Source organism: Hyla sarda, chromosome 4 (assembly GCF_029499605.1).
Source record: "Hyla sarda isolate aHylSar1 chromosome 4, aHylSar1.hap1, whole genome shotgun sequence".
Classification (NCBI taxonomy): Eukaryota; Metazoa; Chordata; class Amphibia; order Anura; family Hylidae; genus Hyla; species Hyla sarda.
In genome coordinates this window covers 167,728,369-167,751,345 of record NC_079192.1, presented here as the reverse complement: position 1 = coordinate 167,751,345, position 22,977 = coordinate 167,728,369, and the positions used below count along the sequence as shown (strand labels likewise).

General features: G+C 46.1%; 1 protein-coding gene across 5 annotated transcripts in view; it reads left to right on the top strand.

Moving 5' to 3' along the window:
• LOC130368665 (golgin subfamily A member 6-like protein 26) overlaps positions 1-22,977 on the top strand; it is a 111,989-nt gene that overhangs the window by 7,983 nt on the left and 81,029 nt on the right. For all 5 annotated transcript variants that reach the window (XM_056572665.1, XM_056572666.1, XM_056572664.1 and 2 more), the window contains exons 2-5: positions 14,024-14,306; positions 14,940-15,076; positions 17,619-17,937; positions 19,642-19,739. In XM_056572665.1, coding sequence (XP_056428640.1) covers positions 14,130-14,306; positions 14,940-15,076; positions 17,619-17,937; positions 19,642-19,739 — 731 coding nt within the window. In that variant the 5' untranslated portion in view covers positions 14,024-14,129. The remainder of the gene's footprint in view (positions 1-14,023; positions 14,307-14,939; positions 15,077-17,618; positions 17,938-19,641; positions 19,740-22,977) is intronic.

Genomic DNA, 22,977 nt, shown 5'->3' with positions numbered 1-22,977 from the left:
TTAAGGGGTTAAACAAAAACCCCGACCCTCACAAATGAGGGTAGGTTAGGGTTAAATTAAGTATCCTATATTTTTAGTGAACGTATAAGTAACATGTGACTGAGTGTTATCAAAATATCTCCAGCTGTTTGGAAGTTATGCAGTAACATATATTTCCCATAGACTTGTATGGGACTTTAAACAGAAACCCCGACCCTCACAAATGGGGGTGAGTAAGGGTTAAATTACATATCCTATGTTTGTTGTTGACATATAAGTAACATGTGTACCAAGTTTCATGTTAATATCTTCAGCCATTTGGAAGTGATGCTGGAACATATACACATACACACACACATACACATATACACATACATACACACATAGCTTTTCCTTGATAAATCTCCCCCATTGAGTTTTATATAGATAGATAGATTAAATGAGGAAATCCAGTTTTCTAAAGGTTTCATTGACTTTTTTTTTATGCAGCTGTATGACGGACAGCTGTATTTATGCATTGAAAAATATATTGTAAAGCTACAGCTAGCCAGCCATAGTCATATTTCTATAAGCAAGTATCATAGGTGTCTTAGGGCTCTCCAGAGTGAGGTCAATATTTTAATGGATAGCGATAGCTGATATATATTTTCTAGGTTACTTTTTAGACTATGTTTATCCAGCATAGCTGTATACTTAGGCACATAACTGTTAATAATAGTCTTTGACTAAGGCCAGGTATTATTTATGTTGATTTAATGATTCACTTGTGTTATATGTAAGCCAACAATGTCAAATGATACACTAACTTAAATTTACTGTAGCATAAAAAAATATGGTTATGTAAAATATGCAGATTATATGGGTTTAACCCCTTTTCTTTTTTTCCATTTCTATCCACTCATCTTCTAATAGCCTGGTCTCTTTTTTCCATCAGTGGAGCTATGTGAGGTCTTCTTTTGTACTGGACCACTTGTACTTTTAATGGCATCCTTCACTTTAACATAAAACCAGTGGCATATTACTTTATTATGCATGTTTGTATGATTACAGTGATACCCAATTTATATACAGTGGTCTCTCAAGTTACAATATTAATTGGTTCCAGGATGATCATTGTATGTTGAAACCATTGTATGTTGAGATGGTAATTATGGAAACCAGGTAAGTGGTTCTGAAGCCACAAAATGTCATCCAAAAATAGGAAAAAGTGAGGAATAAAGAAAAATAATTAAATAACTAATACAGATAAAGCAAGTCCTTACATATAAACTAAAAAGAAGCTGTAAATCACTGTCTATGTAGAGGACAGGAGCTTCTTCAGGGCAATATCCAAAGAAGGTTATATAGAGCCTCCCTACCTGTTGTCCAAAGGTGCAGCTAACCCTGGCACAGAGTAGTTAAGAACATGTAATACCTCACTTTACTATAGGGAGGAGCTAACAGACAGCCCGTCAGTGCATGCACTTCAGTAACACAGGTATTTTATCACAGAAATGCTCATTCTGATTGGTCTGTTCTTCCAGCTCTTGACAAGTTTTGCAAATCTCGAGTATGTTAAATATTCAAGTTACAATTGTCCAGGATAGACCATTGTATTATGAAAATATTGTATGTTGAGGCTATTGCAAGTTGAGGGATCACTGTTTTGCTACTTTAAAAATATTAAAACCTTTAAAAAAAAAACATATTTTGACCTCTTTCTATATATTTAAATAGTTCTATGTATGGAGCTGTGTAAGGGTTTGCTTGATACTTCCCCAACACATTCTCTCCATGCATGTACAGTAGAATGCATTAAGGGTTAATTCAATTTTTAGATTACATTACATCTTTTCTTCTTATATTTTGTGTTTTATAAGCTGCCTGTTAAGTTTCACTTACATTTTATGATAAAATAAAACGTGTCATTACAAAGTACAATTCTTCGCGCAAATAAACAAGCCCTAAAATGGGTCTGTGCCTTTTAAAAAGTGAGGAGGAAAGAATGAAATTGCAAAAATAAAAATTAGCTGTGTCCTCAAGGCCAAAATTGGCTGTGTTATTCTCTTAAAGAGAATCTGACAGCTGCTTCACCAGCACTAAACCCAGTATACTGGGTAACAGTGTGCTTGAAGAGCTGTAAAATGAAGGCTTACTCACTGAAATCCATTTGTTAGGTGTAGAGTTATATTGTAAATAGCTTTACTCCTAATTGTCCTAACTCTGCACCTAAGGAATGGACCTCAGTGACCCCTTACTTTACAGCTGTTTACCAGCACTATAACCCAGTATACTGGGTTTAGTGCGGGTGAACTAGCTGTCAGATTCTCTTTAAGGGTCTATTCACATGTACAGTATGCAGGATTTAGAGCTGTGTTCAGTCATTCAGTTTACATTGAGATCTGCAGCAGAAAATCCTGCGCATCAAATCTGCACAGATTACTGTACGTGTGAATAGACACTTAAGTGGACCTGACAAAACTTTTTATATAATATAGATAATAACATTGTATGTATATTAGTATTATAGATTGGTCAAAAATTGTCTTGTCCCTGCAGCTATTGCATGTGTGTGGGGACAAAATACAGGGGCCCAAGGGGGCGTGTCCTGCCAAGCTGCTGTGAGGCCGCACGTTCCTTATGCTCCATCCCTGACCGCCGCCTCTCTAGGGATTTAGCTACCTAAATGGGGAACAAAAGAAACAAGAAGCCACCTAAGCCTGGGGAAACCCCTGCTGCCTTGGGGGCTCCCATCTCCAACTTCTTTACCCCGCTGCTAGAGGCGCCATCGGCCCCGGAACATGGCGGTCCTCGCCAGGCGCCGTCTTCCTCCAGCCAGCATAAGCAGCGCACAGATGCTGCTGCAGCTCCCACAAGTTAGCTGCCTCGCAGGGGTGAGTCCTCACTGTCCCCGATGTCTCCCTCCATCTCTCTGCTGGACCTGGCCTCGCCGGAGTGCTTGACCCTGGTCCTACCCTGCCAGCCACCACCATCTTCCTGTTAGCAGGGTCCAGACCTGCTGGCTCCGCCCCCCACCTCCACGGCCGCCATTGCCACTGCCTCCCTCCACACTACAGCACTCTTCGAGACCCCTGCTCAGCCTCTCTGGGCCCCAATCTCCCCCAGAGAAAGCCTCCTATAATTTTACAGCCTGCTACCAGCCTGCCCTGGACTCTGATGACGCTGCTGAATTGGCCACTGTGGCCCCAGGATCACCTGCTCTGCTACCCCCCTGCAGTCCTGCTGTTTCCCTTCGGGGGTCCCCGCTGCTATTTGGCTTCATGGACCCAGTTGAGTTTACTTCTACTCATGCCGACTGTCTGACGGACCCCCCTATGACCTCCCTGCACCCCTCAGCTGCTGTGAGCCCACACGCACCCTCAGATCCCCTCTGCCCCCACTATCTCCTGTCGTGGGGCATGCAGCCTCACCAGCCCCCTCATGGGGATGATCCAGCTTGTCCTAGCTGCTGGCGGATGGAGAGGGTCTGCCAGCCCCTCCCCCTCGATCTGTTTCCACAAAAGTTATACTGGGTGCTGGTCCCCCTCAGGCGCTACCAACTGTGCTTCCGCTCCCATCTGCTCAGGACTCTGCTCACTCTGCCTGCTGCTACAGCTCATCATATTCTGAGAGATCATCCAGAGCTACAGGCACTCCTAGCTCTACTACCATCTAAGCAGGATCTTTCATCTCTAGCAACTGAACTTAGAACGGCCTGGCGACAGGATCTCCAGGTGGTGCAGTCAGAGGTGGACTCCCTGCGCACTTCTGTACAGGAGCTTCAATCCTTCAAAGCCTCAGTCCAGCAAACGGTGGACTCTCTTCTGTCTGAACTAACTACCCACATTCATCACCAGCATCTTCTCCACTCACAGTTCGACGATCTTGAAAAATGAAATCGCCGGAATAATATCTGGTGCGGGGCCTTCCTGAGTCGGTTCGCCCTCAGGACCTTCTCCCAGCTCTTACCGAGATATTCAACTCCATCCTGAACCGTCCAGCACGCACCCCCATTGAGATGGACAGAGCACACTGGGCCTTGTGTCCTCAAAGCACTGACCCCCTTAAGCGGAGGGATGTAATTTGCCGCCTGCACTACTATGCTGTCAAGGAAGATATCATGCAGAAGGCTCGACAGCAGAGAGATTTGGAGTGGGGCCCTTCTCCAGCTGTTCCCTGATCTTTCTCGCCACACTCTTAGACAACGTGCATCCCTGAAGCCACTACTTGCTGTCCTCCAGAACCGGAATATCCCCTACCACTGGGGATTCCCATTCACCCTCTCTGTCTGCATGGATGACAAGTTAGTGACTCTCCCACGCCCGTCAGCTCTACCCCTGCTTCTACAAACCCTGGGACTGCCCCCGATGGACTTGCCTCAATGGGATTGTGGTGTCCCAGTACCGCATTCTATACGGTACTTGTTTATTTATGGGTCCCCATAGCCAGAGTCCCTAGGACGTAGGGATTCATATTAATCCAGTCTACCCCTAGTCGCCTCTATTCTAGTATATAATTAGTAATTTATGCATAGATTAATGTAAATAGCATAATATATGTAAATAAATGGTTAATTACTTTTTTCTATGACGTCGCACGGCCTTCGGGTCATGTGATGCGTTCCAAGCCTCACTCTGGATGCATTCCAGGCCTCACTTTGGTATTTCTAGCCTCGTTTTGGTATTATTATGTGTATAGGAAGTCAGATGATCACCCAGAAGCCTGTGTGACGGTGAGTGACAGCTGACCTTGGACCTATCAAATTAGGCTCCGCCCCCTGTCCATATAAGGAACGCGGCAGCCATTTTAGCTCCCTTGCTCCTGTGCTCTTGATGAGAGAAGACCTGTACAGCAGTAATCGCAGTGAGTTAGGCCTGAGCCTTGCGGCAACGGCTGAACAATTATAGTTATAGAGTGTATCAATTCCCAAACACTGTGCGGGACTACCGGACCTAATCTACCCCTAAATCCGGACGGATCCACGCACCAATTACCTTGATTCTATTAACCTGCAAAAGACGCAAGGTCCATAGCAATTGTCAGTCATTGAAGTCTATAAAAGTGTATTACAGAGACTGTTACTGTATTCTGAATGTACCGCAAGTTCAAGAGTAAAGTTTACTTCAGTTCAAGTTTAACTCCAGTGTGGACCTTCAGTCATTATCTACATACGCCGTTTCTGGGAAGGGCGGCGATAGGCCGAAGCTATACCTCAATAATACCAGCCCTCACCCTGGCGTCACGAGTGACAGGGTTAATATTAACCCCTCACATACCGTTACCATACCACCACTAACATACACCCCCCAAGGGCTACCACAGGATGAACTCCTGAGGAATCCACATGTGCAATTTGTCTCGTCACTGAATCCAGCTACCCCTCGTCCACAGAGATCCCGGCGATGACCCCACAGTTTTTCCCATTCTAGGAGGGGATCCCAACGTTCTCAAAGAACTGTCCTGCTTGCTGCTGTGTCACTGCGGACCCCTTGTTACTGTCCGTACTGATTCACCTAGGCCGGCCCCAGCCAACTATCCCCAGTTTCAGCTCCTGTTGCGGCGTCTAATGCCTGGTTGCTGGGCTCTGCCACCTACCAACGGGACTGATGAGTATATTTGCATTTTTGTGCCCCTCTGATTTTGTATTTCCCTGCTGTTTCCCTCCCCTCATGTTATGAGGTCATACAGATTTTGTAAGCTTGTCTCCTTTCTATTACCTCCAGCTGGACATGGCTTTCATTGTCTGTATCATCTTTCTCTCTTTATATGCCCCACGTAGGTTGTTGGTAGATACTTACTGCTACCACGCTAGTTAATTGTGCACCTTGTATTTGTGCATTTTATTCTTTCACTTTTCTCCTCTTTCCCCTCTCTCCTCTATCCTCTCTTCTCCCCTCCTTCTTCTTTTGGTTGTTGCTTAAATTTGGGTCCCTCCCGCTCCCTTCCCAGTGGTCTTGCACCCTCCTCCTATTGACACCGCTTTTATTATGGCGTCACTTATGACTTTGTCACTGAATGTGCAGGGCTTCAACATCCCTGGGAAGCGGGCGAAAATGCTTATGTACTTTCATAAGCAGAGGTCCCATATTGTGTGCCTACAGGAGACACATCTCCACCAGGACCAGTTGTCGGGGTCCCGTAACCGGTACTACCCGACGTGGTTTCACAGTAGTTCCCCCTCCCAGAAAGTTAAAGGTGTTGCTATCTTTTTCCATAAATCCTTAGCAGTGCAGATTATTGACTCCCGTGTTGACCTTGATGCTTGCTATGTGTTTGTGAAATGTTCCATACAGGGCCATGAATATACCGTGGCCAGTATTTATGCCCCGAATCATGGGCAGCGGTTGTTTGTGGAGAAAACGCTGGAGGACCTTAATGAGTTTTCCCAAGGTATGCGGATAGTCTGTGGTGATCGTAACGTGGCCTTCAACCCCCTTCTAGATACCTCATCAGGCTCTAGTACACTCTCGTTTGCAGCGTTGAGGGGCATTAAGCGATCCCTACATATGCACCAGCTATGTGATGCCTGGCGTCTCCTTCATCCCACGGATCGCGATTACTCTTTTTTCTCACATGCGAGGGGAGTGTACTCTAGACTCGATTATATACTTGTTTACCATCACCTGCTCCCCCCTCTCACCTCTGGGACGATTTACCCGATGATACACTCAGACCATGCCCCAGTTTCTTGTACTCTTCAGCTCCCTGCACTTTCCAAGAGGGAATTTACCTGGCGTCTAAACGAGAAGCTTTTGTAAGATCTTCTCTGTTTAGCGGAACTTAAGACAGCAATCACTACCTCTCACTCACACATGCCTCTGACACCACGCTGCAGCAGACTAAGTGGGAGGCACTGAAGTGTGTCCTTCGGGGTGTCCTGATCCAGCATGGAGCCAGACGCACACGGGAAGCTTCCCATAAGCTTTCAGTTCTTATGACTCAACTAAGCACCCTAGAAACCCATTATAAACGGACGCTCGTTGAGGACCTTCGAGACCTCCTCAGAGTGTGGAAAGAGATCCAGGTTCTCATAGGTTCCATCAGCAATGTTCCGCCTCCCACTACGAATGGGGCAATAAAGTAAGACGATTGTTGGCCCATGAGGGACAAGAGAGCCCTGAGGGACAAGAGAGCTGCTCTCTTTGTACCATCGATTAAAGACTCCCAGGGTCGCCTGGAACACCTCACCTCCCGTATACTTACCTGTTTCCACTCATACTACTCTGGCCTATACAACATAACTGGTGTGGGTGGTGTCCCTGTCCCCTCTCCGCAGCCCATCCGTTCATACTTACAATGCACGGCCCTACCCCCTCTGCCACCTGATACCCTAACTAGCCTCAAGAATCCCTTCACTGTGGAGGAATTAGATTTGGCCATCTCCTCCTCTCCCTCAGGTAAATCACTGGGACCTGACGGTTACACTGCCCGGTTCTATAAACTGATTAAATCGGAACTCTCTCCTTTCCTCTTGTCTGCTTTCAATGCTATTTCCCCCTCTATATGTTTCCCTGACTCTTTTTTGGCCACATATATCACAGTTATCCCTAAAGAAGGCAAGGATTCTAACCTCTGCCAAAGCTACCGCCCCTTCTCCCTCCTCAATGTAGACGCTAAGCTCGACGCCAAACTAATAGCACTGCATCTTAACCCCTCCTGGAGTCCCTGATCCATCTGGATCAAGTGGGTTTTATGCCTTCTAGGGAAGCCCGCGACAACACTTTGAAAACTTTCACCCTTATTCATCATGCCCAATCCACTAAATTTCAGTGCATGGTACTATCACTAGATGCCGAAAAGGCCTTTGATCGGGCGGGCTGGGACTTCATGGAGGATGTGTTGAAGCAGTTGGACCTTGGCCCTTGGCCGCATCATGGCCTTATACCATAACCCCTTAGCTAGGATTAGGGTCAATGGCTCCCTCTCAGCGCCTGTGCTCATTTGCAACGGCACTCGACAGGGATGTCCTCTCTCCCCCCTACTCTATGTCCTGGTGATGGAACATTTGATGCAAGCTATTAGACTTGACCGTAACATTCAGGGTATACCGATGGGGATCTTCACTTTAAATGTTCTGCATTTGCAGATGATCTTCTTCTTTATATCTCCTCCCCTGAGACGTCGCTCCCTGTCCTTTTGTCCGTACTCGAGGACTTTATTGCATTGAGCAACTATAAAATCAACTTCTTCAAAAGTGTCGCCATGAATGTCTCCCTTGACTCTGCCCTAGCCCAAAGGTTGCAAGGAATGTACCCCTTCTCTTCGCTCCCCTCTTCTTTTCGTTACCTGGGTGTGCTTATTCCCAAAGACTTCTCCTGAGTTGTGGACTTGAACTTAACTCCCCTGCTAGCAAAGTTTAAGGGGGACCTCACTAAATTGGATCGCAAAGATTTTTCATGGATAGGCCGCACTAATATCCTGAAAATGAATCTACTTCCCCGCCTGCTCTATCTGCTTCAGGCGTTGCCAGTGATGCTTAGTCGTGCTTTCTTCCGACCCCTGACCGCACTTTTTACTAACTTGGTGTGGTCTCATGGACAACATAGGCTCTCTAAAGTCATTCTGGCTCAGCCTAAAACAGATGGTAGCCTGGCCTTTCCTGACCCATATACATATTATATAGGTAAAACAACAATAGAGAAAAGGAAACACAGCCACACATCCACAATATGTATTTTGATCTACTTGCTTCTCAGCATAAATTCAGGTTGTTAGTGTAACACTTGCGCTCTGGCCGGACACGCCGGTTCCCGCTGCTTCTGTTCCCGCTGCCGACAGAGCTGGGATTCACATCACGGGACGTGGCCGCATGCGACTCCCAGCCCGTCACTCACCTTCCTCATCTTCCGCCTCTCCGTGTCCTCGTAGTCCCCGGTGTGTGTGCCCCCGCCTCCTAGGGCGCGCGCGTGCTCGAGCTCTTACTCTTAAAGGGCTAGTGCTTCATTAATCAAAGTGTCTACACCTGTGCCCTGTCTTTAAATATCAGCTCCTCCCTTCTTTCCCTGCCGGATCTTTGGTTACCTTTTGGCATGGTGAAAGTCTGTGTCCCTGTTACCGTGTACCTGTTCCTTGCTACCTTACCTCCCCTGCACCTGTGTACCTGCCCTGACCTACTGCCATCTTGCCATGTCCTGCCATTCTCCTTCTGTGCCACGCCACTTGCCAGCTACCGGTGTGGATGAGTCATGCCAGGGGTAGCGACCTGGGTGCTGCAAGACCATCCCGCTTTGCAGCGGGCTCTGGTGAAAACCAGTGGCACCTTAGACTCCGCTCCCTGGCACGGCTCACGTCATCATCCACACAGGCCCATAGGATCCACCACCTGCCATGACCCGTTACAGTTAGTATACATTTTGATCAAAAAGTACAAGCCCACTTGCCACCTATTTAGAGTGGGTCCCTAACCCAACATTGGCGTAGCGCCAGGTGGCAGACCCCACCACCGCAACACCATGCCCACAGGGGGAGCGACCCAGTGGCCAGGCAGCCCAACTGCTCCCCCATCAAGCCCCTGGCTCCAGCCCACACCACCCCACAGACAAAGCTTCACAGTAACAATGACAGTCGCAGTGCAACCAAATCAATGTGAAAACCAACCAAGTGCTACCTGCCAGTGGGCTGGGAGAATGCTAGGAGGAAACCCTTATGCAGTCACCTGCTACTTAAAAACGCCTGGGCCGAATGGGTGGAGCAAAGTGCTGACTATGAAATAGGGGACATACTACAATGGTAAAACAAAAATAGAGAAAAAGAAACACAGCCCCATTTCCATAATATGTATTTTGATCTACTTGCCTCTCAGCATAAATTCAAACACTAACAGGTTGTTAGTATATTACATAGCCTCGCTGGCGTCTCGTATACTTGATGGATTTCACACCTCTAGTACCAAACTGTGGGTCCGCCTGGAAAACTTGCTTTCCCCCCTCCCCTTACCTCCCTCCTGTGGATCTGTCCTGCTTACTGAACAGCTGCCACTAGACTTCCCCTCCCTTTGTCTCGAGGATTATTGTTACGCCGAGCGCTCCGGGTCCCTGCTCCTCCCCGGAGTGCTCGCGGCGTTTCTCTCTCTGCAGCGCCCCGGTCAGACCCGCTGACCGGGAGCGCTGCACTGACACTGCCGGCGGGGATGCGATTCGCATAGCGGGACGCGCCCACTCGCGAATCGCATCCCAAGTCACTCACCTGTCCCGGCCCCCGGCTGTCATGTCCTGGCACGCGCGGCTCCGCTCCTTAGGGCGCGTGCGCGCCAGCTCTCTAAGATTTAAAGGGCCAGTGCACCAGTGATTGGTGCCTGGCCCAATCAGCCTAATTAGCTTCCACCTGCTCCCTGGCTATATTACTCACTTCCCCTGCACTTCCCTGCCGGATCTTGTTGCCTTGTGCCAGTGAAAGCGTTTAGTGTTGTCCAAAGCCTGTGTTCCAGACCTTCTGCTATTGCTATTTGACTACGAACCTTGCCGCCTGCCCCGACCTTCTGCTACGTCTGACCTTGCCTCTGCCTAGTCCTTCTGTCCCACGCCTTTTCAGCAGTCAGCGAGGTTGAGCTGTTGCCGGTGGATACGACCTGGTTGCTCCCGCCGCAGCAAGACCATCCCGCTTTGCGGCGGGCTCTGGTGAATACCAGTAGCATCTTAGGACCGGTCCACCGACACGGTCCACGCCAATCCCTCGCTGACACAAAGGATCCACATCCAGCCTGCCGAATCGTGACAATTATCCACTACTCTTGCCTCCACCACCTCACCAAAGTTGACCTGCTCAAACCACTGGGCCCGCTGACCCCCCTGGTTGACAACCCAGACTTTCCTCCGGCTTCTTGGCTACCCCAGCACATTCACCCCTGCCTGTCACTCGGGTCCTCCGGTCCTCCTCCTTGAAAGATCTACCTGATATCCTGGGAGGTGTCACACATTCTCCGATGCACGCATTCCAATATCTTCAACTCCGACATTTCTATGACACAGGGCAGGTTTCAGGGGAACTGCATAGAGAAGCCACACCATTTGATAAACTGTTAACTACGACCGGGCCGACTCATACGATCTCCTTACTGCACACCATGCTAAGCAGCCGTGATTACCGGACACTGTTGTCCTATCAACAGGGTTGGGTGAGGGAACTTGGCCACACCCACAGCACAGTGGAATGGGAAATATCCTTTATGCTATGCCATAAGGCCTCCAGAGCTGTAGCTCTCCAGGAGACAAATTACAAACTGCTCTCTCAATGGTACACTGCTCCATCGCTTTTATCCTTCTATACCTGATGTCTGCTGGAGTTGTGGCAGAGATGTGGGGACCCTTACTCATGTCTCTCTTTTCTGCCCCTCATTAGCCCCCTACTGGTCTTCTGGGGGAGCCCTAATTTATGATATCACTGGCGGACAACTAGATGATAACCCCCAAACTCCCTTTCTCTCCATCCTGTCTGGCCCCCCGGAATCCTTAAAGAAAGGCCTTACTGGTGTGGTACTAGCAGCAGCCAGACGGGTTATACCGAGGCGCTGGAAATCCCCCCCCCCCCCCCCCCCCCCGCTACCACTGACTAGCTTCACAAAGTTTTGCATTTTCAGGGTCTGGAGGAATGCCTAGCTGATCTCCATGCCTCCTCCAAACAATACATTTGCGCTGGTGCCTTTGGATGGACTTTGCTGCTTTACCCCGCTTCTTGCAGTTTGGCCTCTCCTCGACCTCCCCTCCTCCTCCTTGATCTTATCCTTCCTCCTCTCCCTCCTCTCTTCCTACCTGAACTGACTTTTCCTACCCTTCTTTACCCTTCCCCTGAGTTCCCCCTCCCCTCCAGTACTCTCATTCTCTTCCCTCTCGACTCCTTCTGATTTTCTCCTCCCACATATTACCGGACTATGTTACTTGTTTCCCATGTTGTTTATTTTGTTGTTTGCCCTTTCATTGTGAAATTGATTCTAATTTAGCTTTATTCTGCATTTTACGCTGAGCTCACTCTGGGCTCTGAGATACTTTGTATTTTGCTCTTTTTTGTTCAATAAAGACTCTTGTTAAAATAAAAAATAAATGCAGGGGCCCTCTTTGTCCTACCCACACTTGCTGTATTTTGTATAGAGACCCACAGGCAATAGCTGCAGGGACAAGACAGCTTTTTTAACCCACAAAATATAGACTTTTTTAACCTAGGTATATTACAAATATACATATAATGTTATTATTGTTAATATATAAAAAGTTTTTGCAAATGACAGGTACACTTTAACTCCTTAAGGACACATGACGTACTGGAACGTCATGTGTCCGCTCCCGATCTATAACGCAGGGCCACCCCGTGTCATAGCGGGTCGGGCCCGGCCTCTAACAACGGCCGGGACCCGTGGCTAATAGCGCGCTGCATTGATCGCGGTGCCGCGCGCTATTAACCCTTGAGACGCAGCGTTCAAAGTTTAACGTCGCGTCTAAAGTGAAAGTATGCCGGTTAACTCAGTGGGCTGTTCGGGATAGCCGCAGCGAAATCGCGGCATCCCGAACAGCTTACAGGGCAGCAGGAGGGTCCGTACCTGCCTCCTCACTGTCCGATCGCTGAATGACTGCTCAGTGCCTGAGATCCAGGCATGAGCAGTCAAGCGGCAGAATCATCGATCACTGGTTTCCTATGAGAAACCAGTGATCAATGTAATAGATCAGTGTGTGCAGTGTTATAGGTCCCTATGGGAGCTATAACACTCCAAAAAAAAAAAGTGAAAATGAAGTGAATAAAGATCATTTAACCCCTTCCCTATTAAAAGTTTGAATCACTCCCCTTTTCCCATAAAAAAAAAAAAACACAGTGTAAATAAAAATAAAAACAAACATATATGGTATCGCCGCGTGCGGAAATGTCCGAATTATAAAAATATATCATTAATTAAACCGCACGGTCAATGGCGTACGCGCAAAAAAATTCCAAAGTCCAAAATAGTGCATTTTTGGTCACTTTTTATATCATGAAAAAATGAATCAATGATGAATAAGTCCTATCAATGCAAAAATGGTACCGCTAAAAACTTCAGATCACAGCGCAAAAAATGAGCCCTCATACCGCCCCATATGCGCAAAAATAAAAAGTTATAGGGTTCAGAAGATGACAATTTTAAATGTATAAATTTTCCTGCATGTAGTTAGGATTTTTTCCAGAAGTACGGCAAAATCAAACCTATATAAGTAGGGTATCATTTTAATCATATGGACCTACAGAATAAAGATAAGGTGTAATTTTTACCGAAAAATGTACTATGTAGAAACGGAAGCCCCCAAAAGTTTTTTTCAATTTTGTCTCACAATGATTTTTTTCCCGTTTCGACGTAGATTTTTGGGCAAAATGACTGATGTCATTACAAAGTAGAATTGGTGGCGCAAAAAATAAGCCATCATATGGATTTTTAGGTGCAAAATTAAAAGAGTTATGATTTTTTAAAGGCAAGGAGGAAAAAATGAAAATGCAAAAACAGAAAAACCCTCGGTCCTTAAGGGGCTAAGGGATTAAACAGAACTTAAGACTACCTAAGAAAAACTGTATAATGTCACTCATGCACACGGCCATAATTGGGATCCTCTGTACAGTTTAATGGGGTACTCCACTGCTAGACATCTTATCCCCTATTCAAAGGATCTCCAGCAGCACCCAGCGTTCCAAACAAATGCCGGGTTCCGCCCCTCGTGACGTCACTCCATGCCCCCTCCATTCATGTTTATGGTAGGGAGCATGACGGCCGACATGCCTCCTCCCATAGAAATGAATGGAGGGGGCGTGGCATCACAGCAATCACGGCCACCCGCTTCTAGCGCTCTGAACAAAATGTTCAGAATGCTGGGGCACGGGAGTACCCCTTTAATCCATACCCTAAAACAGCACCTATAGAAATGTGTGGGTCCATGCTGTATCTCATTTTTCTTATTGAATCCAAATAAAAAATGCTTCATGTTCCTTTGAATATTGTATTAAGGAGTATACGCACATGGTGCTCTCTTTTAAATACTTAATGGTTCTTTTCATGAGAACTTAAAAAACATACTATCGGCATAACTCATAAAGAGTATACATTTTTGTTTTACAGAATGAACACTGCAAAGAACAACCTAAAGACCACGATGTATATTAATAAAGTAGCTTAAAAGGTCCCACTTTTCAATGATTTTTTCCCAATCCATTTTAATACGGAAATGTCTTACCGGCTATCTAATGGATTCATCAGTCTGCCCTCCCGCTATGGCCTTGGTGACGTCCACGTGGATGCAGGCAGGAGGTCTCCTCGCTGGAACACCAACTTAGGGAGCATTAGACATGGACTGGAATCACCAAGGCATTATGGTCTATCTGAGCTGGAGAGGAACATTGAGGTGAAACTTATATACTAGCATATTCTTATTCTTTGTGTAGAAATATTCTTTTTAGATTTAACATATTTCATAAAGATTTTCAAGCAAATATACATCTGTATATCAAATATACAATACACATATTTAATGATATAATTATTTTATGATTTTGGGTGGAAAGGTTAAAAAGATATTTCCATCATATAATGTTACGGCATAGGATATCCAGTAATTCCCATCTCATTTATTTATTGCCTATCCACAGCATAGAGGATGACAGGCAGATTGGTGAGGGTATGACCACTGAGACCCTCCAACCTCCAGGACCTTTGCCAGTCCTGCGAATAAAAGATATGCAGCACTGGTTCAACACTGGAGCCCCGTCACAGTCTTTCCCTGCATGTGATTGTGACGAAGTATTTTCATGCTCAACTGGGTGGCTGGGAGAGCCAGTGTACAGGGAAAACTGTGAAGGATTTTCAAGGCTGAATCAGCTCTGCAGGCTCCTTATTCTCTGGGGTCAAACCCCCACTGGTCATACAATGATGGCATAACCTAGCAATATGCCATCATCAGATTGAAATACTCATTTAAGGGTTTTGAAACACATTCCTTAATTGAATCATATACATTTACCATTTTGTTCCCATAAAGGCTGCTGGACACTTGGAACCAGATAACTGGATGGGGCACAGCAGAGATCATACCAGGCACCCTCCCAGTCCACAGCAAACAGACAGAGCTAGATCTGTGAGTCCTCTCCGAGGGATCCATTCACTAGAGTGCTATAGGTACAGAATGAAATGAACTTTCAGAGCCTTGTTAAACAAAGAAAAGGTTTATAAATAGGATGATTGTGCTAGTGTTGATTGCAAAATCTGTTAGTTAATCTCCTCATTTTGCTTTGAGTATTTCCGAGGTGAAGGGTGATGTCCTAGAAGAGTCTTTCAAAGCAAAACTTGCTTTGAAGAAAATAGTGATGCCTATTTGTAATTATTCTAGCCACTCAGATCCAGAACAAATATCGTTTTCAACAAAATGGTGCTTTCAAAACAGTGTAATGGCCTATTCACACTATTTATTTTCCAAGTGGAATTCTGTTCTGGAATTCCACTTGGATAATATGGTGCAACAGCCACCCAATGTTCTTAATTCTGCTGCACCATTCAAACTACAATATACACAACGTTCCCATGCGTAACAGATCACCGCCAATCAGTATCAATACAACCAAACTGAAAAAGGCATCTAAAGATCAATAATTGAAAATGATGCAACAGCCTCCCAATGTTCTTAATAGGATTCTGCTGCACCATTCAAACTACAATATACACAACGTACCCATGTGTAACAGTTCAACGCCAATCAATATCAATGCAAACAAGCTGAAAAAGCCGTCTAAAGCTCAATAAATGAAAAAGATTAATGTCAGGAACCGGACTGGAAGCGGGTAGTGGATCCTCTGTGTTAGTGAGGCGATGGCATGGGCCATACCAGGGGACCGGTTCTAAGAAGTTACTGGCTTTCACTAGAGCCCGCCGCAAGGCGGGATGGACTTGCTGCAGCGGTAACTCCCAGGTCGTATCCCCCGATAGCGACTCAACCTCACTAACGGCTGAGATAGGCGTAGTACACAAGGACAAGGCAAGGTCAGACGTAGCAAGAGGTCAAGGCAGGCGGCAAAGGTTCGTAGTCAGGGGCAACGGCAAGGGTCTGGATACACAGGCTTGGGAACACACAGAATGCTTTCTCAGGGCACTAGGGCAACAAGATCCGGCAAGGACAGGAAGGGGAAGTGGGTTTATATAGAGTAGGGAGTGATTGGAACTGATTGGGCCAGGCACCAATTATGGTGCACTGGCCCTTTAAATCTGAGAGACCCGACACGCACTCGCCCTAGAGAGCGGGGCCGCGCACGCCGGGACTGAGCAGGAGGACGGGTCAGGTGAGTGACACTGGATGCGACCCGCGGGCAGGCACGTCCCGCCGCGGGAATCGCATCCCCGCCGAGAGACACAGAGCAGCGCTCCCCGTCAGCGGGTCTGACCGGGGCGCTGCAAGCAAGAGCAGAACGCCGTGAGCGCTCCGGCGGAGCACTCGGCGTTACAACTAACATTATTGAAACATAAATGCAAAGAGACATACATTTAAAAAATCATTAAAAAAAATACATGGAGTGCAGACAGTACTGCTGGTAAGAACTGAACAAAAGTGAGGGCTTACACATATCATTGGGCTGTAAGGTAATCAGAACTAAGGGAGGTATAGACAGTAATCCCCAATTGTCATAAGACCATAGCAGCAAGTAAATAACAAAGTGCATCTAAATAAGAAGCAAGGTCTAATAGTAAATAGAAAAAAGGAGGGGGGGGGAAGAAAAGAGTAATATCAATTATTACCAAGTGGAAGAGAGTGATGTGTTAGCTTCTACCACCCAAAGTTTTGCTCCAAGGCTTCTTCCGGTGTGTTCAATTATTGCTCTTTAGATGCCTTTTTCTGTTTGTATTAACCATTCAAACTATGGTATATCCAGACCCCAGAACACACGAAAGGAAGAACATGTTCATTTTTTTTTGCCAGAATCTGCTCTGAAATGCATTGCCGTCCATTAAGACTGTGCATTTTCGAGCGGTCCTAGTAGTGGCGCTCGCTCCAGTCAGAATCTCTGCTCGGAATTAGCCCTAAGACTTAGCCCTAAGACTAGTTTTATCTGTGTTTATAAATAGTGCTGTACTTATAGACTTTATATACACACATATGCCATTGGAATACCATCTACGGATTCAACTTTTTTATTGGAGCGAAGCAGCGCCTGATATAGAGGCTTTTTACTTAATTCTCATTGTCATGGAGGAGTGGGAGAGGACTCCAGTGGCTGTCTGTAAAGCCCTGATGAACTCTATGCCTAAAAGGCTTAAGGTAGCGCTGGAAAATAATGGTGGCCACACAAAATATTGATACTTTGGGTCCAATTTGGACATTTGCACTTAGGGGTGTACTCACTTTTGTTTCCAAGGTTTAGACATTAAAGGGTTACTCCCATGGAAAACTTATTTTTTTAATCAACTGGTGCAAGAAAGTTAAACAGATTTTTAAATTACTTCTATTAAAAAATCTTAATAGTTAATAGTTATTTTGAGGGGACACAACATAAACTCATTAAACATTAAACTACTTTACATTGTAGCTGAGCGTCATTTCTTCAGTGTTGTCACATGAAAAGATATAATAAAATATTTGTGAGATACTGTATATTTTTATGAAGGATATTAATTAAATGAAGGACAATATTAATGCAACTAAAAATAATTTCTGTATAATCTGTTATTGTAGTAAACTTCCAGCTTGCTCAGAGTATACTAGGAATTTATCCAGCCCATCACTGTCAAGGAGAAGTTCCTTATCTCGTCCCTCCACCTGGTCCCCAGAGGAGTATAGCATAGAGCCGACATTGAGCCGCAAGGGCTGGAGTGGATCAGAAATCGACCTTAGAGCATCTCTTTCAGAAAGTGCTCAGAAGCGTTCAGATCTTGTTCAACACCTAAGAGATGCTCAGTCCAAACTGGAGGAGCAGTCAGAGGAGCTCAAAAAACGAGACAAAGAGCTAGAATTGAGCAGAGCCAAAACTGAACTACTGGCTATAAAGCAAAAAGTAAGATAACATGCATGCTTTCAAAAGCATATTGAAAAGTGGGACACAGGAAATATATAAAGTATTTTCAGTTAAACCGTTAACACTTTTTTGGACTTTTCCAATCCTAGATTGACAGGTTGGAGTAGGATATGATGGTCCAGCCTTGTCATATAGGCATAGTAAAGTTTAGCAAAATGTGCATTCAGAATTGAAAATGAATTCTTAACTGTGTAGCAGATTACTTGTGTAAAAAAGGAAATTCTTCTAATAATATTTTCATTTTTATTTTGTCTTTGCAGTTACTTTTGGGACCCTAAACCACCAGCATGTCTTAATGCAGCTGGGGTTCACTGTCCTAAAACTGCTTATATGAAGCCCATCTGATACCACAGTCAGTAATTGTTTAACATTTATGTCACTGGAGGGGAATACCAGACTCGCATCACACAACTTCTGGCCCATGCACATTGTGCCGGAAAAGCTGTGGACAGTACACATTGCTATACTATGCATTTTGTAGTAAAGGGAGGTATTCCCTCATTGGCTTCATCAGCGCAATTCTTTAACAAAGCAGCTCCCTTCCATTTAATGTAGTATTAAAGGGGTTATGCACCATAAGGTGATTTTTGTACTTACCTGCCAGAACTGGGTATTTCCTGTTGGATTTTGTTCTCTAAACTACACATCCCACAGTTCCATGCTTGACAGTTTGAGATCACTTTCCTTCCTCCCACACATCAGCCACCCCACCCATTGAAACACAGTGTTTTCTAACCAGGCAGCCTACAGCTGTTGCAAAATTGAAGCAGGACTGGCTTCCTCTGATCACCTGACTAGTGACATCAGGTCTTGACACACTGCAACCTGGGAAATCCCGAGACATGAGTAATTTTGTATGCTGTTAAAAATACAAATTGAGGCCATAATCACATAAGAATTGCGAGAAAACCGTCACACACAGATACAGACACTATATTATGAACTACACTAACTTTACAGCCCCTGTAGCATAGTTAAATAAAAAAATATCCTGGAATACCCCTTTAAGGGCTCATGCATACAGCCTAATTACAGTATGGAGCCATAATAGGGCTTCTCTGTATCCCTCAAATTTCATATAGAAGTTTTTTTCTGTTGGATTCTGAATCATGCACACTATATCGTATTCATCTACAATATATGGAGATACATACAGCAGCAAAAAGAGGCAGAGCAACTGTTTATACTGTGCCTTAACACTGAATTAAAAAGGACACGTGGTCTACCCGAAAAATGAGATTTTGCTGACATTAAATAGATTGGAGGTGGCCTGATCACACACTTTTTTTACATCATCTTGATATGCCCTTCCTTTCCCAATTTACTGTATAAGGGTCAATAGCTTTTCTGATAATTCAGGGAATTGTCCAGATGGATGTGAACATAATTTTCAAAATGGAGAATGTCAGGCAGGAGATGGGCTGGATTATATAGTCAAATTGCAAACTATAATGCAATGTAATCGGGGGGGGGGGGGGGGGGGGTACAGGTCCTCCTTAATATTGTTAACTTTTTTAATTTTCTTCATCGTTACCATTAATATGTCCTAGTTTTTCTCATGAAACTTTAAAATTTTTGTAACATCTACACATTCAAAAATAGTTATTGTTCGTATACCTGACAAAAGCTGTCAGAACAAAAGAAGCTGATATTAGTACTGACAGTGTTTCATTTATCTTTTAGCAACTAGAGTCCTCAATATCCCAGTTAGAGAAAGAGAAAGGCTGGCTTGAAGTATCTCGTTTTGAGGATAAGAAACAACGTGGAGAACTACAAGACAGGCAAGTCTTAATATTTAGTGCTGTATTAGTCCCTAGTTGTTGTCACGATGCCGGCTGGCAGGTAGTGGATCCTCTGTGCCAGAGAGGGATTGGCGTGGACCGTGCTAGAGGATCGGTTCTAAGTCACTACTGGTTTTCACCAGAGCCCGCCGCAAAGCGGGATGGTCTTGCTGCGGCGGTAGTGACCAGGTCGTATCCCCTAGCAACGGCTCAACCTCTCTGGCTGCTGAAGATAGGCGCGGTACAAGGGAGTAGACAGAAGCAAGGTCGGACGTAGCAGAAGGTCGGGGCAGGCAGCAAGGATCGTAGTCAGGGGCAACGGCAGGAGGTCTGGAACACAGGCTAGGAACACACAAGGAAACGCTTTCACTGGCACTAAGGCAACAAGATCCGGCGAGGGAGTGAAGGGGAAGTGAGGTGATATAGGGAAATGCACAGGTGTAAACACTAATTGGAACCACTGCGCCAATCAGCGGCGCAGTGGCCCTTTAAATCGCAAAGACCCGGCGCGCGCGCGCCCTAGGGAGCGGGGCCGCGCGCGCCGGGACAGAACTGACGGAGAGCGAGTCAGGTACGGGAGCCGGGGTGCGCATCGCGAGCGGGCGCTACCCGCATCGCGAATCGCATCCCGGCCAGAGGCGGTATCGCAGCGCCCCGGGTCCGTGGAACCGACCGGAGCGCTGCAGTGAGAGGAGTGTAGCGAGCGCTCCGGGGAGGAGCGGGGACCCGGAGCGCTCGGCGTAACAGTACCCCCCCCCCTTGGGTCTCCCCCTCTTCTTGGAGCCTGAGAACCTGAGGACCAGACTTTTGTCCAGGATATTGTCCTCAGGTTCCCAGGACCTCTCTTCTGGACCACAACCCTCCCAATCCACTAAAAAGAAGGTTTTCCCTCTGACCTTTTTAGATGCTAAAATTTCTTTGACGGAGAAGATGTCCGAGGAGCCGGAGACAGGAGTGGGGGGAACAGATTTGGGAGAGAAACGGTTAATGATAAGTGGTTTAAGAAGAGAAACATGAAAGGCATTAGGAATACGAAGAGAAGGAGGAAGAAGAAGTTTGTAAGAGACAGGATTAATCTGGCGCAAAATCTTGAAAGGACCAAGATAGCGTGGTCCCAACTTATAGCTAGGAACACGGAAGCGGACATATTTGGCGGAGAGCCATACCTTGTCTCCAGGGGAAAAAATGGGAGGAGCTCTTCTTTTCTTATCCGCGAATCTCTTCATGCGTGAAGAAGCCTGTAAGAGAGAATTTTGGGTCTCTCTCCATATGATGGAAAGATCACGAGAAATTTCATCCACAGCGGGCAGACCAGAGGGCAAGGGGGTAGGGAGGGGGGGAAGAGGGTGACGGCCGTACACCACGAAAAACGGGGATTTGGAGGAAGATTCAGAGATTCTGAAATTATACGAGAATTCGGCCCAAGGTAGAAGATCTGCCCAGTCATCCTGGCGGGAGGAAACAAAATGTCGTAAATAGTCACCCAAGATCTGGTTAATTCTTTCTACTTGTCCATTGGATTGAGGATGGTATGCAGAAGAAAAATTTAATTTAATCTTGAGTTGTTTACAGAGAGCCCTCCAGAATTTAGACACAAATTGGACGCCTCTATCCGAGACGATCTGCGTAGGCAACCCGTGAAGACGAAAAATGTGTACAAAAAATTGTTTAGCCAACTGAGGCGCTGAAGGAAGACCAGGAAGAGGGATGAAATGTGCCATTTTGGAGAATCGATCAACGACCACCCAAATAACAGTGTTGCCATGGGATGGGGGTAAGTCAGTAATAAAATCCATACCAATCAGAGACCAAGGTTGTTCGGGAACAGGCAGAGGAAGAAGAAAACCAGCGGGCTTCTGGCGAGGAGTCTTATCCCGGGCACAGATAGTGCAGGCTCGCACAAAGTCCACCACATCAGTCTCTAGAGTCGGCCACCAATAGAAGCGAGAGATGAGTTGCACAGATTTCTTGATGCCCGCATGACCTGCGAGATGGGAGGAGTGACCCCATTTGAGGATTCCGAGGCGTTGGCGTGGAGAAACAAAGGTCTTTCCTGGAGGAGTTTGCCTGATGGAGGCTGGAGAAGTGGAAATCAGGCAGTCAGGAGGAATGATGTGTTGAGGAGGAAGTTCAATTTCAGAAGCATCTGAGGAACGAGAGAGAGCATCGGCCCTAATGTTCTTATCAGCAGGCCGAAAGTGAATTTCAAAATTAAATCGGGCAAAGAACAGAGACCACCTGGCCTGACGAGGATTCAGCCGTTGGGCAGACTCGAGGTATGAGAGGTTCTTGTGATCGGTGTAAATAATAACTGGAAATCTTGATCCCTCCAGCAGATGCCTCCATTCCTCAAGTGCTAATTTAATGGCTAGAAGCTCTCGATCCCCGATGGAGTAGTTCCTCTCCGCCGGAGAGAAGGTCCTAGAAAAAAACCCACAAGTAACAGCATGCCCGGAAGAGTTTTTTTGTAGAAGGACAGCTCCAGCTCCCACTGAGGAGGCATCAACCTCCAATAGGAAGGGTTTAGATGGGTCAGGTCTGGAGAGCACGGGAGCCGAAGAGAAGGCAGACTTGAGTCGTTTAAAGGCGTCTTCCGCTTGAGGAGGCCAAGACTTGGGATCGGCATTTTTTTTGGTTAAAGCCACAATAGGGGCCACAATGGTAGAAAAATGTGGAATAAATTGCCTGTAATAATTGGCGAACCCCAAAAAACGTTGGATGGCACGGAGTCCGGAGGGGCGTGGCCAATCTAAGACGGCAGAGAGTTTATCTGGATCCATTTGTAGTCCCTGGCCAGAGACCAAGTATCCTAGAAAAGGAAGAGATTGGCATTCAAACAGACATTTCTCAATTTTAGCATAGAGTTGATTGTCACGAAGTCTCTGAAGAACCATACGGACATGCTGGCGGTGTTCTTCTAGATTGGCCGAAAAAATTAGGATATCATCAAGATATACAACAACACAGGAGTATAATAGATCACGAAAAATTTCATTAACAAAGTCTTGGAAGACAGCAGGGGCGTTGCACAGGCCAAAGGGCATGACCAGATACTCAAAGTGTCCATCTCTGGTGTTAAATGCTGTTTTCCACTCATCCCCCTCTCTGATGCGGATGAGGTTATAGGCGCCTCTTAAGTCCAATTTAGTAAAGATGTGGGCACCTTGGAGGCGATCAAAGAGTTCAGAGATGAGGGGTAAGGGGTAGCGGTTCTTAACCGTGATTTTATTAAGTCCGC